The 18,407-nt window shown below is 33.5% G+C and overlaps 2 protein-coding genes across 2 annotated transcripts; one reads left to right on the top strand and one right to left on the bottom strand.

The window, feature by feature from the left end:
* Window positions 1-8,105: 8,105 nt before the first annotated feature.
* On the bottom strand, window positions 8,106-8,903 carry LOC126883678 (uncharacterized). Its single transcript, XM_050649337.1, has one exon. The coding sequence runs from the start codon at window positions 8,901-8,903 to the stop codon at window positions 8,106-8,108; it is 798 nt and encodes a 265-aa protein (XP_050505294.1).
* Window positions 8,904-13,134: 4,231 nt separating this feature from the next.
* Window positions 13,135-16,969, top strand: LOC126883183 (uncharacterized). The gene is made up of 2 exons (XM_050648425.1): window positions 13,135-13,841; window positions 16,785-16,969. Exons 1-2 carry the CDS (start codon window positions 13,608-13,610, stop codon window positions 16,875-16,877), a joined length of 327 nt encoding a protein of 108 aa, XP_050504382.1. The 5' UTR covers window positions 13,135-13,607; the 3' UTR covers window positions 16,878-16,969.
* Window positions 16,970-18,407: the final 1,438 nt, after the last annotated feature.

The raw sequence follows: 18,407 nt of genomic DNA, 5'->3' as shown, positions 1-18,407 counted from the left end.
TTCACTCTCATAATAAATCTGGACGTTTTTCTGTAAATGTATGGGGTTGGATTAGTATACATGGACCTGGTGTTTGTTGGCGATTAGAGGGAAGATTTACTGCCGACAATTACATTAACGTTTTGGAACACGTAATGCTCCCTTCTATTGAGCAATTGTATCCTAATAATACTTTTATATATCAACAAGATAATTGTTCAGTCCACACTGCCCATGCCGTAAGGAATTGATTTCAAACGCAAAACCTGGAAGTATTGCCATGGCCTGCGCACAGTCCAGATATAAATCCAATTGAAAACATTTGGGGCATAATTGTTAAAAAAATATATAAAAGAAATTTTATGCCACAAAATTCAGATCAATTGTGGGATACAATCTTAGAGTGCTGGGAAGATCTTGATCCAAATATGATATCTAATACAATTCAAAGTATGAAAAATAGACTAAATAAAGTTATAGAAGCAGACGGTTCTATCACCAAATACTAAATTCTATTTGTAACAGTCATTAAAATTATTCTTTATATAATTGTTGAATAAATGGTTTCGTCTAATTAATGCTCAACGCCAATGATTTATATTTTTAATAACCTGTGACATTTGATAACCTCCAAAAATCCCAGCCGGTTTTACACAAATAGGATGACGTTAACTTCTCTTTCTAATACTTGTACCCTTTTTTTTTTAATATAACTGTACATACTGAACATTGTATATTGTATGCTTTCGAGTTTTCTATGGATAGATTTTTATGCTCCCTACACACTCCCCGTATTAAGAGTCCTTATAGTTAAAGCTGTCGATATGTACAGATTCGATGCTGATTATTTAGTAATAATAAACCTAGGTACATTTTTCCTTTTAACCGCTTCCGTCCACACAAATTTACTAAAAGCATGAATTACACCGAGAATATAGTGGTACCCCTTATTTACTTTGGCATAACGAATCATTATAGCTAAATCTGCTTGAATGAGCTCGCTTGATGACTCCTTATGCCAAAGTAAATAAGGGATACCAATATCTGCATATGTTAGCCGCCATTTTAGTGGGACATATAATGAAATATCTGGACATCATTGCGCAGTATGCGAGAAGAAATTATATTCCGTAGTGTTTATAAATCATTGTCTTCTGTGTACTGCAAATAATGTTTAAATATAATTGCTAATTTGTTTTTATTATTCTTCATAAATAAATATTTAAAAAAAAATTTAACTTTGTTTTTTTGGTACACCTTTACCAGGAAGTTGATATTATACATCTACACATTTTTTGGATCTTGTATTATCCATGAATTTAAAGATTTTTAAGTTAAAACAACTTAAAAATTACTTTTTGGACTTTGGCTGTTTTAATAACATTATACAAACCCACAACAATATGTCGTCAATTTTTATCGAAAATCTTATATTTTAAAAAAATTATGGCACATTCAAAACTTTTGTCGAAAATACTGGCCTATTACAATATTCACATACAATTTTGGCAGTGTATGTATAACCAAATACTATGGACAGTCAATAGTATTGAACTTGTTGAATCTGTAAATGATGGATTTAAAATGGCTGTCGGTTTTTTGCAGTGATGTAAAAGTTTTTTGTTTATAGGTGTATATTTTTGTCAAAAAAGTTTATATCCTTTTGAGAGGATATACTCGCGTTTGTGTAATGTTTTGTGTACTAAATTTGGATAAATACATTTCGTGGATTACTTAAAAGTTGGTCACAAGGTACTTTAAAAAATTATTAATTTATCTGTTTTATTGAATCACTGAATTTATCTAATTTTAATTAGATCTGTGCATCATATCTAAGACCTAGTAAAAATAAAGTCCAAACACGTTTACCGATATATTGTTCATCACTTCAAATTTTGAAATGTCTTTTAACGTCATGAGTACCTCGATGTTGTCCACATTTAAGTTTTCTTTATAATCAGGGTATGAGTCTGGAGTTACAGGATTCCCTTCGCTAGGAAAAAGGGCCGCCATAATACACCACAAAAAACATGCATCGTCATTATTCTGAATATTAAGAACAGCATGTTTCCTGATAATAGAAAGTGGTAATTTCAAGTGCTTCTTGCCACTAATTAGAGCACATCGATTAATATTAATATCTAAAAATAACATTTCTTGTATAGCTCAATTGCTTTCTTTTTTCTGGAATTCGCTGGCCTTGCTAAAGATCTCATCAGTAAAATCTTTAAAAATATTGTTTAAATCGGAGGAGATTGTTATTATTCTATTTTCAGTGTTCATTGATTTAATATCACTTATGTCTTTATCGGGTATCACATATACAGCAAACACTTCCATATTTATTTTAACAGTTGCATGTTTTTCAATCTCTTGCTCAATAAGTTGTATATTTGCTGGCTGCACGTTTTCCATAAAAGTATTGTAGTCAAGTTTTTCCTCGTGATAAGATACAATTCTGCTTTTAAATGCATGATGTATTTTACTCACATTTCTACTTAGTGGTTCAGAAGCTATTATTCTACGTTTTTACCTGGAATTGAGCACATATTTTGTTTCCCACACACTTTCCTCTTAGGCCGGTTTAGACTAGAGAAATTTTTTCTGCACTGGTCGCAATGCATTTTTTATTACATTTACTGTACACACTTGGATTAGTTGTATTCTTTTATATCTACTTCTTTACAGCACATGCTCCACCCCTCTTAACATCAACTCGGTTTTTATTTAAGATAACAATTACATTTCTTTAAGATAACAACTCATACACAAATTAATTTATTCAAACATTAAGGTATAAAAAATAAGCTTTTTCAGTTATAGGGGTGGGTGTCCTGTAGCAGTAATTTCCTCATTCGCTTAATTTTCGGAAGCATACTTGCTTTGGCATTTACCAACTTTTTTCTCTGCGCTTTTAAAGCTTGCACGTTCTGCTCAGCAATTTTTAACTCTGCATCGATTTCCAGTGTCTGCTGTTGATTCTTCTTATAGTTTTGGTTCAACGTTTGCGATTCCTTTATTGTACTACTTAAATCATCTACAATTTGTTGAGCAATCTTCCTTCTGTCCAATGCTTTTGAAATGGCAAAATCTAGATCTTCGTCTGTTTTGATTTTTACTACCAAATTGGCAATGGTGTCCTGTTTTTTATTACTCCCAGGATGATGTTCTCTGCTTTTCGGTCTTGTTGGCTGCTGGGGCTGAAACTGGTTTGCGATTGATACTTCATTATTTGGATTCTTTCCGCTTGTGGATGGCTCAGTTGATTCCGATGACGCCCAGAGTTGAATTTCACTATGTGGTGGATTGGAGGCTGGCTCTCATTTAATAGATTACTTAGACTATTCTCCTCATCATTTTTCTTTGGAGGAACTCCTTTCTTCGCCAATAGGCCGTCAAATACTTGGGAGAACTCTACTTGGGAGAACTGTAAAGACAAATATGAATTAGTATAAAAAAAATAACAGCTATGAATCAGTAATGAGAACTCACTCTATTTTTTCTTTCTCGCAGGCATACGTGGTTTCGCCACATCTTCTAGGGTTGCAGGACCTCGATATAAAACTCTACAGGGCAAAAGCAAAAGCCACCGCTGGAGTTATGCAGGACATATGGGTGAATGACAGATAATTTTTGAAGAGTGTGGGGAGAAATTGGCATAGAAAAGATACTAGAGGCATACAGAACACATATAGATGAAAAATAATTTTTTGGAAGAGTGGGGGAGAATTGGCATAGAAGAATAATGAAAGGCAGGAGGAGAGGTGCTTAAACTTAAACAAGTTGCTTACTACAACTTGTTAAGTCTGGCACGTGTTGGTGGCAAATTCTCTCCACCTGCCTAAAAAATTTTTTCTCCGTTTTTAGATAATTTTGGAGGGGGTGTCCTGATGATCGGTTTTGATAATGCAACGTATTGTATATGTCCTAACTATGATGGATGATGACTCTTCTAGGGTTTGAAGGCCTCGATATAAAACTCTACAGGGCACAAGCAAAAGCCACCACATCAGAGAAAACAAGCCGATCGACACCGATGAAGTTATGCAGGACATATGGGTGAATGACAGATAATTTTTGAAGAGTGTGGGGAGAAATTGGTATATAAAAGATACTAGAGACATACTAGAAATATACAGAATACATATCAATGAAAAATAATTTTTGGAAGAGTGGGGGAGAATAATGAAAGACAGGAGGAGAGGTGCTTAAACTTAAACAAGTTGCTTACTGCAACTTGTTTAATTCTGGCATGTGTTGGTGGCGAATTCTCTCCACATGCCTAAATATTTTTTTCTCCGTTTTAGATAATTTTGGAGGGGGCGTCCTGATTATTGGCTTTGATAATGCGATGTATTTTATCTGTTCTAAATATGAGGGATGATGACATTCATCATCCCAATGTTCATCTTCAGCGTATAAAGAAGCAGGTGTGGAGATTGGTGCAGGAAAATGCGCAGTAGACTGTGTGGGGAACGAGGCAGAAGGCCTACAAATTGGGACAGGAACAGGCGCAGTACACTGTGGGGGGAACGAGGTAGCAGGCCTACAAATTGGGGGATCTGACCTGAGCGGGGCAGAAGGCCTACCGATTGGGGGAGGCACTGACGACGAGGAGTGGGGGGAGATGCGAGACAATGCCAACGCTTAAACTGCTCGCTAAAAATTGTAGCGTTATATTTCCAGGCCCACAAAATTTGTGGGAAAATACAATGTTTCCTTTTGAAGTTGTTATCTAAAAGTTAAACACACAATATTTTACTGATAATATTTCAATACTTTCATGATAACAAATACGCATTGAGGGATAGAACCTGAAAGTATGGAAAATAATTGAATCGGTCTCTTGAAAAATCCCACATGTAAGCATGTTGTGAAAAACATCTCGGAATAGCCGGGTTCTCTTGATACAAATTTCTCAAGTCTCTAGCTTCGTTTAGAATGTTACATAGGTTCGGGTTTCTTTTGAAATATACGACTCTACGTCTAAGGTTAGCAAAAAACTGATTTTTGAACATATCGGGTTTCTCAAACGACCGATTCGCTTAGATGACATAAAAAACAGATGGGTGAACTAATAAAAACTAAACCATTGCCAAAAAAATATGTGCAGACTAGTTTAGATCTCTATTTTTATAAGTGACGATAATAAGCCTGAATACCTAAAGTGATGGCACACTAAGAATTAAAAAGAAGAAAATTAACAAATGGGGCTAACCCACAAAAAAAAAACAAAAAAGAGTACTAGAAGAACGGAGATCACACATTTTATAACCTCTCTACACATCGAACTGGAAAAAACTCTAGAATATATTTATCTTACAAAGGTAAATTTTTTCTGGTGGGAGGGAAGTATGCGTTGTTGGGTGTCTTTCGATGGAGTTTTTACAGTCGAGTCGACAACAGTTTTTATCTTCTTCCTACAACGTCGGGATATAACCGATATGAGAAAATTAACTTTTCGCACAAAAAAATTAACTTTTTTCCCTGGCTTCGTAGGTATATGGTGTAGGGTATCTATGGAAAAGTCTTGTAATTTCCTATCCAACGGTACTTTTTTCATCTTGATACGACGCTCCGTTCAAAAGTTATCCACGTTCAAAGGAGCGTAAAACTCTTTTAATTTTTGATATCCTAATACTAGAAATCCACTTTTTAACAAAATTTCTATTTTAATGAGATTTTTGGTTACGAGCGTGTTGATAACGGATAGTGGGCGGTTAGTCGAGTCAGTTAACCCTTTTTTACCAACTCGATTGTCGTGATTAATTTATATAAGGGACTAAATCAAGATATTAGGATTTTAACTGATTTCACCTAAAAAGTAATGAAAGGTTTTACTATTTAAGACAATATATTGCCCCCCTGAGAGGCCGAATAGCTAATACAGAATTGAGCCATAAATAGGGAGTAACCGACGCACTCAAAAAAATCTCGACCTTTAAATGGAAGTGGGCGAGAACGGAGACGCATTTCGAAATAGAGGACGACCACCTGGCCTAATAAGAATACACCAAATTGGATGCAAGCGGCTCAGGATAGGAAATTGTGGGGTACGGGAGGGCTACGTTTAGTGTGGACACATATTTTCTCAGTGATGATTGATCTACTTGTATAAAATATGTTGACAGAGTCACTCTAATAAAAAATTAACAGTCACAGCCTAGATTAATTAAGTGCAATTGATTAGTACGGGAAAAATAGGCACTAAACGTGGACCAGGTAAAAGAAAACACTAGCGACTAAAAATCTGCGAAAATGGTTACATTGTTCGAAAAATTAATCGATAATTACTAGGTAAACCCTATTTAACAAATTATATGAAAAATTTGGCGCATTCGCCAGGTATATCTATGAAAAGTTTTGCCTACATGAAAAACAGCAGAGTATGGTCGGCGTTTAATTCCGTTGGAAAATTTACGCTAAGAAGAGCAGATAAGATACTAAGAAATTGGCAACACTGTTAAAATGACCATGATAATATTCTACTGAACAGTAGCGTAGATATCTAATTTTAAATTACATAAAAGTTATTATTTTGCAAACATTTGATTTTAGGACAAGTGTAAATGGGATCGTCGCATGTCCCCAAATTATGTGGGCATATTATTATTATGTGGGTATATTATTATTATGTGGGTAATATTTTACAAAATAGTTTATAAAAATATAGTTTAAATAAAAAATATCGGCGTTATTAACTTCTGTGATATTTCTCGAAAGTGATAACACTAATCGACTCGACTGAACAGAACTTATTGTAAAATAATAATATCTACATATATAAAAACTTGTCAATAATAGTATATTATTCAACGAGCATGTAATGGTGTCTATTACTCACGATGATGAAGTTTCCCCAGAGGGGAAGTCGTAATTCCCCAGAGTGAGTAATAGCCATTACATGCGGTAGAATACTATACTTTTTCTACGACCTTTTTTATTTTAATTATAAAAAAATATAATTATCAACTACTCGAGATTAAAATTATAATTTACAAATATACATTTTGTTTACCAGTACTCGGCTGAATAATTGGTTGCTTATTATTACCAATGCTGTCTAAGTTATGTATTGGTTATAATTGGTTGTTTATTATTACCAATGCTGTCTAAATTATGTATTGTAAAAAACACAACAACAAATAGTAAATTCATGTTATATTCATTTCCGAAAAATTATAAGTAAAGTACCAACTACTGTCATTGTATTAAATAGAAAATGGCTATTATCGGTGAACGTATTATAAAAAGTTTTTTCTACAAACGTGTTAAAAATGCAATTTTTTTAAAAGGTTTTTTAAAATTTAATTTAAACTGTATTATTGCATTTTTAACACGTTTGTAGAAAAAAAAACAAGTTTATGTAACGGAATAATATTTTCGCCAAGAATTTTTAGACATTCCCCTCGAGTGTAGACAACCAGTTTTACCTTTTACGCGTCACAGGTTTCACGGTTTCAGCAATTAACAAAAATATTGTATTTTATACATTTATAACGTTTGTAGAAAAAATATTGTATGATATACGTGTTAAAAAGTACATTTTTAAGGCACTCATGTCAACTTTCACATGCATGCCTTAAAAATTTTACTTTTAACACTTATATCATAAATAACTATTAATGTACATATTTACATTAAACTATACAGTGATGAGCTCGCTAATAACCGGCAGAATAACGCAAAAGATGGAAAATACATTAAGTTGTGAAATAAAAAGGAATGAAACTAGTGGAGGTGGGAGATAAAAACTTTGTACCTTTTTGTCCTATCAAGAACTGTGTTTATACCCTGTTTTCAAAGATATATAAGCAAAACGAGAATACCTCCAATTACAAGAGAAATAAAGGTTTCAACTAACACCTAATTCAAATGAAGTACTTACCAAAGAATATAGACGTGAGTAGAAGGGTACGGCCCTGAAACCTTTTAGCATAGAATTTTGCGTTCCAACTGAGTAGGTGCTATGGAGGTGCATATATTTGGTGGTGCGGGCTATATGGAGGTGCACCGCCCGCACTGCGGCCGCAACATCCCTCGTCAACAAGCCTGCTTATAAACGTGACCATCTGTTTCATATAAAAGCTTCTTCTAGGGGCTATAATATTCTTTGTACTTAGTATCTACTCAGAGTCACTGTTATCACTTGTATCACTCGTATCATCTAAATTTATAGTTATTTTTTTGATTAATGTTGGTAAATATTTAAGATAGTCATTTTCCACTCCGATCACATGTTTGATTACATTTTTCCAGTTGGTTTCTGTGATTTTTGTGACTTCTCTTCTAATTAACTGGAGAACAGTAGAAGAAAATTTAGGAGCCACGTTTCTTCTCCTTATGTTTCCTTTAAGTTGAGCCCATATTAACTCTATTGGGTTCAATGTACAATAATAAGGAGGAAGTCTAAGCACAGTATGCCCATTACTACGAGCACAGTTGTCTACAACATATTCCTTTTCGTACTGTCTGCTATGAACAACCTCCAACAATTGCTGTTTGGTATATGATGCCTCAAAATACAAATTTTCCGTAAATAAAAATTCCTGAATTTGTAATTTATTCCAACTATTATTTGGAATTCTTTTCATTAACCTTGAATGATATGATGCGTTATCCATGACAATCACACTATGTGGGGGTAATTTCGGAAGAAGAGATCTTTCAAACCATGATTCAAAAATTGAACTTTCCATATCGTCATGATAATCTAGAGACGCGTCTTTAATTTGTTTTGCAGATAATAATAATGCATCGTCGATCCATCCATTTTCCTCACCGCAGTGTAAAATTATAATCCTCTTTCCTTTATTGGGTGGTACTGAGTTGAAACACTTTTTGTTATTATTTGTCCAACTTTTTTTCACTGTGTCATGAGTATCGTACCAGGTCTCATCTAAATAAACAATATTTCTTTTCATTTTTCGATATTCAGTTATCTGTCTTATATAACTATTTCTTAAAGAAATTATTCTAGTACTTTCCATTAGCGTCTGGCGCTTGTCTATTGTTTTGTACTTAAAATTATTCGCTTAAAGAAATAATCGAAGTGTTGTTGCTGAACATGAGAGAATGCCCTTTCGAACTAATTCACTTCGAAGGCTTTCAATAGTTGGAAAAATGTTAGCCGCATACATTTGGTATATTGTTCTGGTTATAGGTTCAATTAAGTGCGGTTCTATTTTTCTGAATTTGCCACAATCCTTTCTCTTCTGTCTAGAAGAAGATGTTTCTCCTATAATCTTGTAGCAGGTTGCTTTGGGCACTTTGGTTAAAAAACATGTTTCTGCAATTGCCTCTGATTTAGACAATTCAGTACAAAGTCCTTCATAAACATTTTTCAGCAGACGTTTGGCATCATCAGAAAGGTATTGAAAATGTCGCTTACGTTTTACTACACACCTTTGTAAATCCTCCAATTGATTAGAGGGTTCCATTGTCTCTTCAGCTGTAGAACTATTTTCGCACCACGAACGCAACATTTTAAAAGTATCAAACGTATAAAAACGTAAAAAATATCACGTAAAAACAAAAAAAGTATAAAATGTAAAATTTTAAAATGCTTTCCGTAGAAAAAACACTGATAAAGTCACGACCAAACTTACTTGCAGTTCACTATTTGAAATTTTAATTTAACTGAACGCTGTAGCAGTTCTGGTTTGACTAAAAATATTCTTGTTTCCCAAAAATTTGTTGGTCATATCCGCAATTTAAAAATAAAATATTATACAAATTTGCCTACCTTGTCCCGTGCCTTCGGCACTGGACGGTCGAAAATCTGATACCCTAGTTTATGACTCCGCAAGCCAGTCAAATACTGTTATAATCTTACCCCACGCACCCTAAGTATGAATAAGTCTGCCGACAAAAGATAACGCATTATGATTTGTCATAACAACGATATCCGATGTTTTCATTGGCCGTTGGTCCACATGGACTGGCCAACAGTTCGATGAAAACTTCATCTGGTTGACTGCCCATATTTTAAAACATTATACCAGGCACGTCTGAATGTAAATATCGAGTGGAATCTTAAAATTTTGTACTGTTATAGGTCGAGTCATTGATAATTTTACAGACCCCTGGTAGAGTACTTTTTTATTGCCTGATTTTATTACAGATACATATATTTTTACACAGTCTCACGGAAATACGAGGCTACCATACATAATAACATCAATTTCAGCATATTAGGCATAAAAATAAAAACAAAAGTACGTACTGTAACATCTAAATCGTCATCAAACATAATTTCGCTGGACATTTTTTTTTGTTGGTCACTAATGGAATACAGCTGGATACAGGAGATACTGATAAATGTACCCGCCATCTTGACCAGTTTTATATTAAATTAAAACGCTTTAGGCATGTTGCCGGCTTCCCAAAAATTGCATCTTACAAACAATTTTTTGAAAACAAATTTTTTAAAAACAACAACAAAGTAATAAAATTGTCTGGACCTGGCGGAATGCACAAATATAAAAACCCGGCGATTTTGCATAATGCATCACCAGTCAATCGCGAAGTTAAAAATATCACGATACAAATCAGTACAAATGTTTTATACAGACCTATGGTAAGTGGTAATTTCATGTTTAATTTTCTATTTCTCTATGATTTTATGTATATGATTATTTATAAGATTTTCCTATTATCTGGTTGGTATATATTTTATGAGTCAATGTTTTACTATACGAGGTAACTCTAAAGTTTTCTAAAAAAATTTTATGTGATATTCTGTTCGATCTATTTATTTATTTAGGGTGACTTTAAGTACGTACAATTATTATTTCAGCTATTTTTTATAACTATGCCCACATGGACTTTTTTTCGTAATTTCTAGATTATCTGCTTTGTGTATTTTTTACTATACGAGGTTGCTATAAAGCTTTATACACACTTTGTTCTGTGATTTCGATATTAGCCGCTTGATACATTTTTTATAAGTGTGTTTTTGATTTTTTTCTTTTACTATTTATACAGGGTGATTTTTACTATGACTACAAGTTTTCTACCAAAGTTTTTTTCGTGCTCTCGATATTAGCTGTTGAGACAGTGCAATGACAGTTTATTGACCGTGCCGTGCCATTTGCTCCCTTTCTACATACAGGGAGTAACTCTGACTATAACAAAACTTTTCTATATAGGGAGTAGCTCTGACTATAACAAAAATTTTCTCGATTGGAATTTTTTTCTGTAAATTGGCTCTTAGGGCACTGACAGTTCCTTGACCGTTCGTGACGAATGGGTCCCTAGCTGTTGAGACAGTGCAATGACAGTTTATTGACCGTGCCGTGCCATTTGCTCCCTTTATACATACAGGGAGTAACTCTGACTATAACAAAAATATTCTATATAGGGAGTAACTCTGAGTATAACAAAAATTTTCTCGATTGGAATTTTTTTCTGTAAATTGGCTCTTAGGGCACTGACAGTTCCTTGACCGTTCGTGACGAATGGGTCCCTAGCTGTTGAGACAGTGCAATGACAGTTTATTGACCGTACCGTGCCATTTGCTCCCTTTATACATACAGGGAGTAACTCTGACTATAACAAAAATGTTCTATATAGGGAGTAACTCTGAGTATAACAAAAATTTTCTCGATTGGAATTTTTTTCTGTAAATTCAATATTAGCTCCTAGGGCAATGACAGTTCATTGACAGTTTTTTACTTTAAAAATTTAATTAATTTAAAAAAATTGCGAGACTGCGCGGTTAATAAAAAGGATTGACATTAAAAGTATAAGGTGACGTCATAACGTCATATATGACGTCATATATGCTTTCGGTCTTGACTAATGGCAATGACAGGTCATTCACCGTTCGTGCCGATTGGGTCCCCTATCCTTTCTGGTGGCAATAACAGGTCATTCACCGTGCCGTGCCAAATGGACCCCCTCATTCCTTCTGCTCCTACCTATTCCTAGTACTAGTACATAGGGTATTAGGTACACGTATATTGTAAACAAAAATCCAGATGTAAATAGTCCAATATTAAATGATGTAGGGAGCCAATATGTATTCACGGCGTCAGAACAACCTACCCAAAAGAGCCCCCGCCCTAACAACACAAAACATTCCAAGAATGTACTACCAAAGTTCTATCAATATTTGAATGTCCTGGACATTTAGGGAACATTCGGTGAACATCTGTTTAAATTATTCCTGGAATGTTACCATAAGACATTCTGTGAACATACTACCAATGTTCCTATATTTTAAGTTGCCAAATAATACATACGTGTAACAGATACAACATTACTTATAACATACCAGACAAACTAAGTGACATTTTAGGCCTACAGTGCAATAATATGTCAAATTTAAAGAGTTTCCCAAGTTCAATTAACATTTTATACAATATTATAAACATACAAATGTAATAAAAATTATTTTGAAGTTATTTTTTTATTATTATTATTGTTTCCCATTAAATAGTTAAAAAAAATAAAAATTATTGTTCGCTAATATCCAATTTGGGATGCGATTTTGTTAATAAAAAAATACTTATAACTTGTGCAAAACCGAAGAGAGGCATTTATAAAATATATTTATTTCTTTTGCGTTCATTTTCAAATTCGCCGTGCATATATTTTTGTGCATGGCGCTTGAGAGGGCATCACGTGACTAAAAACGACCAACCAACGACCTCGCTTAGGCCATCTTGGCCACCTTGACCTTGCCCGGCCTTGCCAAGGATCGTTGTTTATGTTATTTGTGCTTTTTAAGAATATTTTTTTAATTCGGATACTTTTATAATAGCTTTAATAGTATTATTAACATAGTGCATAAAATTGTGTCCTGTTTTTAACGCAGTTGGAGTAGCAGAAACAAATGTAGATAAAAAAATCTGCAGGAATAACAAAGGTTAGTATGCAAATATATGAACAAAGGCATGCCCTGTATTTCAGAAAATAAATTAATACTATTAATACCCTAATAATACTATTCATAAAAAATCTTTTAAGTAACGTAGATATAACAAAGTGAATAAAAGGCATAAATCAGAAGAATTATTTTATTTTATAAGTTAATAATTGGTCATATCCATTTATTATTTTAATAATAATTGTGAATAAGCTCAAACTACAAACTTCGCTTATTCCTAACTAAAATAGTAAATAGAGATAATAAAAGGATTTGTAAAACTAAAATAATTCTTTTTGCGTTTTTGCCAATGTATGCCTTTATAAACAGGATGGTAGACCACACACTATAATATGTAGTACCAACTAATGAATACACAGCATATTATAGTCGATTTGCTAAACTCAGTCTCAGTACTACTGAGTCTCGGACACAACTGGCTAGTGATTTTAGTAAATAATTTTGCCAATTTGGTAAAATTGGCAAAAAAATAATAACTAAATAGTTAATAATTACTAAATAGTTAGTAATTTTGGCAAAATTGACCAAAAACAAAAAAATTACCTACTAAAATCACTAGCCAGTTGTGTCTGAGTTTGGGGAACCGACGATACTAATAAACAATTTCTAAGCTGTTTTATAATATTTTGTGAGTTCATGAATCATATTTTTTATTTAAAACTAAAATTTGTTAATAATGCTTAGTAATGCATATATTTTGTATTCTTAGCTTTCCAGAAGATCCTGCGAAGAAGGCATGAAGTATAGATCAGATTTGTTAATAGAGGAGTACAGTGCGACAAGCGAGTGGTGGCGGCTGACCTTCTCGTATTCTGCATTTGTCGCTGTGTATTTTCGCTCAAGGTCACGTGCCAGCACTGGTTTGTCGGCTTGTATGTTAAAAACACTTTTTAGAAAAGATATTGACAGAACTTCACTTTCATCTGTTCGTTTGAGAGACTGTGCTGTTCCAATAGCTTATGTCACACAGGTAATATGCATAACCTAATTAATAATACAGTCCGTACAATATAGATACTGTTGTAATTCATTATCTACATCTGAGATCTAAGTTGACATTGTTGCCCAATTACAAAAAAATTTTGAATTCATTTTAAGTCAAATATATCACATAATTATTGCGAAGTAGATTATACAACAAAACAGATTAATATTCAATGTAAATAAATAAAAACATCAGAAATAGAAAACAAGAATTAAGGTATAATCTTATGTTATAGTTATTAAGGTACCTAGGGTATTATAAGGATAATAACGCTTGAGGTCAACGATGTTTTTAACAAGGGCCTTCGGCCTGAGGGATATACGTAGACCGAAAGCTTTATTATAATACCCGTGGTGCCTTCAACATTTAATGTCCGACTAAATTATTCTTTATATGCGAAAAATTTGAATGAATTTTGAATTAATTAGTTTTTAAATAAGTACATTTATAGGTCTGGATCCCGCGTATGAAAAAAAAGTTGATTAATAGCAAGCTGAAAATTTGTTAATAGTTTAAGGGTGTCTAGTCGGATAAACTTTGATATATGGGAACACTGTAACAGGGGCATTTTTAATTGTGGAACAGGTTAAAAATTTGGAACGGTCAGACCACGAAAACGGCACATTTATTTTGTCCGACAGAACAGACTTAAACTCTCCGAACAGAGATTAAACTCTCATGCAAAAATCAGACTGCTATTTATCACCTGTCATAATTCCTGTCATTTGACATATTCTACATGTTCCACTCATTAAAACGCCCATTTGGTGATAAATAGCGGTTTGATTTTTGCATGAGAGTTTAATCTCTGTTCGGAGAGTTTAAGTCTGCTCTGTCGGACAAAATATATGTGCCGTTTTCGTGGTCTGACCGTTCCAAATTTTTAACCTGTTCCACAATTAAAACTTCCCCTGTTCCAGTGTTCCCATATATCAAAGTTTGTCGGACTAGACACCCTTAAGCTATTAACAAATTTTCAGCTTGCTATTAATCAATTTTTTTTTCATACGCGGGATCCAGACCTATTACCAGTAACAGTAGTAACGTAATTGTGGTAACCATAGTTTTACTTAGGTTAATATTTGTCAACTTGACAGTATCTAAGTCGTTATTTAAATTTAATGCCCAAGGGCGTTATATCGTACTTAACAGACTTCGAAATGTCATTATTTGTCAAATAATATACCAGTCGGACATTAAAGTAAATAATAAAAACAATAAATATAATGAATACTAAATACTTATTTGTTTGTGAAAAAGCTATTTCTTTGTGGCTTTTTTGTAATTAACTATTCTTCTTCTTCTTCAGGTGCCATCTCCGCTACGGAGGTTGGCAATCATCATAGCTATTTTAATTTTTGAGGCAGTAGCTCTAAATAGTTGTTTTGAGCTGCATCCAAACCATTCTCTCAGGTTCTTCAGCCATGAAATTCGTCTTCTGCCGATGCTTCTTCTGCCATCTATCTTTCCCTGCATTATGAGTCGCAGGATGCCATACTTCTCGCCCCGCATCACATGTCCGAGGTACTGTAGTTTTCTTTCTTTAATTGTCAGTTCAACTTCCTTCTCTTTACCTATTCTTCTCAGTACTTCATTGTTCGTAACTCTATCTACCCAGGAAACCCTCATAATTCTTCTATACGTCCACATTTCAAAGGCGTTAAGTCGTCTCATTGTCTCTACATTTAACGTCCATGATTCCAGTCCATAGTATAGTACACTATATACGTAGCATTTTGTTAGGCGTACTTTAAGAGCTAATGTTAAATCTTTACTATACTACATTCGCTCTCGCGAGATTTTTTTTGACACTGACGTTAGTAATTCCTTTTTTGAAAAATTCAGTTGTCAGAAGTGACTGGAAATTACTACAAAACCAACGCACCTACTCATATCCAATATTATTAATAGTAAACAGACATAAAAATAACATAAACCTTACGCCAATCAATATTTATTTATTTAAACCATTATAATGTATTGATAGCAAATGAGAAAATTATTTATTGTACAAAATAAAAATATTTTGTAGAAATAAACTTCACAAAATTTTATGAGATTAGTAGACACTCCCACTATTTCTAATAATTCTTCTTTTTTTAATGAAAGATTAAGTTGATTTGAGTTGATTTTAGCAGTTAATAGTGTGAGGTAGGAATTTTTGTGTTGTACGTTTCCTATTCCGAATGTCTCAAAAAAAATCTCGCGAGAGCGAATGTAGTATACATAGGACCTTTTTCATTTTCATAAAATTAGAACGTGCTTTCTCGATTCTGACTTTGATTTCTGCAGTGTAGTCATTATTTTCGGTTATAAGTGTCCCTAGGTAAGTGTACTTTTTTACTCTTTCGATCTGCTGGCCCTCTACTATCAAGATTTCGTTAGTATTATGGTTGTTTTTACTAATTTTCATAAACTTTGTCTTTTTGATATTGAGAGAGAGTCCGTACTCCCTACTACACCTTACCATTTTACTCATGAGTATTTGCAGGTCTTGTAAATTATCGGCTATTATTACTGTATCATCTGCATATCTGATGTTGTTAACTAAGACTCCATTTACTCTTATGCCGACTGTTTCATCTTCCAGAGTTTCTCGCATTACCTCTTCAGAATAAGCGTTAAATAATAGAGGTGATAGTATGCAGCCTTGCCTGATTAACTATTCTAATGGGGAAATAAGCCACAATTTACTTGAAACAATAATTTTATTAAGGTTTCTACTTCCACATCGGATGTCGTTGTCAAAATACAAAATGTTCATTATTATTATTTTATTTATTAAATATTATTTATTATTTATTTAAATATTATTTAATATTTATTTTTTTATTATTATTTATGCGTATTATTACCTGTAAATAATATTTCTTCTGATTGTTAATTGTAAAGGATAGAAAAATTACCTTTTATTTTATTTTATTTTAGAATCAGCTGAGAGAAGTGGTCTACAAAAAACCAGGAAGGAAATGGAATATGTGGCTACGAAAAGCAAAAGAAAGGTTTACAAAGCAAATGTGACACATTTTTTTATAATATTTAGGAATGTCAGTAAATTACATTAAAAAATGTATGTAAAGATTTTTTGCAATAAAAATGTTTATATTTATCAAGGATGTATTATTTGGTATGGCCACATATCGTCAGTGATGTGACAATACCTCGTATCTGTTTTTCAAGAGATTTGTAAGATAGACTAAAAACTTGTTTGGGACACCTCCTGTTTTCATATATTTTTTGACTTGTTTTGCAGTAAATTCAACTATCTATTTACTACAAAAAAAGTCAGAATACGTACGAAAACAGAAAGTGACCTTAAAAAATGTTTTTCGTCTCCTGCAAACCTCATGAAAAAACATATAGGAGGTATTGTCACATCACTGACGTTATATTACAGTGAATGTCTAAAAAATATACTGTGAATGTTCAAAGAACGTTCGTAGACATTCATGGATGGAATGTTCGAACAAGACATTCAGTCTAAAAATATACTGTGAATGTCCAAAGAACATTCATGGAATGTTCCAACAAGACATTCAGTCTAAAAAATATACTGTGAATGTCCAAAGAACATTCGTAGACATTCATGGAATGTTCCAACAGAACATTCTAAGAATATTTAAAATGCTGACACAGCACTTTCCTGGAACTTTCCAGGGACATTCGTGTGCATTTGGGGACATTCCAGGAATGTTTTCAATGTCCTGTGTGTACCTTCTAGGAACATTCCTGGAATGTTTTGTGTTATTAGGGCGCAGACTGCAGACTTTTTATCGGCAGATACTTTGCCTTTAAACTAATTTGTCGGCCAAATATCGGCCGACAGTTTAATGAGTGTGAGCTAACTAGGATTTGAGCACACACGACGATTGTTTATCGGTCGATAGTTCAATTCTCTCCTAGATTTGGTATCCAATACTTGTGCCGTGCGAATATTTTTTAACGTTTTTCGAGAAAATGGCATCGTCTAATTCACAATCGTTAATTGTAGAAACCTGCATGGCCCAATTAGCATGACTAGTTCATTGAAGGTGACTAAGATCATCCGATAAAAGGCGAAAAACTTTTTTGGGTATTCAAGTAATTTAGAATACATTGTGTAGAATGTTCCACTAAATAATCTGTCACTGAGAATTCATCATCAACAGCTATTCCATCCATTGCCAGAAGAAAGCCTTCCTTAGGTGTATCCATTCATTTTAGTTTGTTGTTTTTTGCATCCATTCGTGACCAGCCATTCACTTTTGATGTCATCAGTCCATTTTGTCTGAGTTCTGCCTCTACTTCTTTTGCTAGTCGTTGGTCGCCATTTAAGAATTTGCTTAGTCCAACGGTTGTTTTCCATTCTTCCTATGTGCCCTGCCAGTTCTATTTTAACATGACAATCTTTTAGATCACGTCTGTTACTTTTAACCGTCGCGTCGTCATATTTCTCTCACTGTAAATTGGATGCACCCAATACTCTCGGAATCTCTTCTTGGATTTCCTGCTTCGTTATATGAGAGCGATAATAACATTTCTGGATAATTTTTTCATTGTGCGACTACTAAC

The sequence above is a fragment of the Diabrotica virgifera genome, chromosome 4, assembly GCF_917563875.1.
Source record: "Diabrotica virgifera virgifera chromosome 4, PGI_DIABVI_V3a".
NCBI lineage: Eukaryota > Metazoa > Arthropoda > Insecta > Coleoptera > Chrysomelidae > Diabrotica > Diabrotica virgifera.
This window is presented reverse-complemented; position numbering and strand designations above follow the sequence as displayed.

What these genes read in the sequence shown, in the direction of transcription:
- LOC126883183 (XM_050648425.1), top strand. Translation starts at nt 13,608, where the DNA reads ATGAAGTATAGATCAGATTTGTTAATAGAGGAGTACAGTGCGACAAGC. An exon ending in CAATAGCTTATGTCACACAG is followed by an intron (nt 13,842 to 16,784) that starts GTAATATGCATA and finishes ATTTTATTTTAG; the next exon opens with AATCAGCTGAGAGAAGTGGT.
- LOC126883678 (XM_050649337.1), bottom strand. Translation starts at nt 8,903, where the DNA reads ATGAAAAGAAATATTGTTTATTTAGATGAGACCTGGTACGATACTCAT.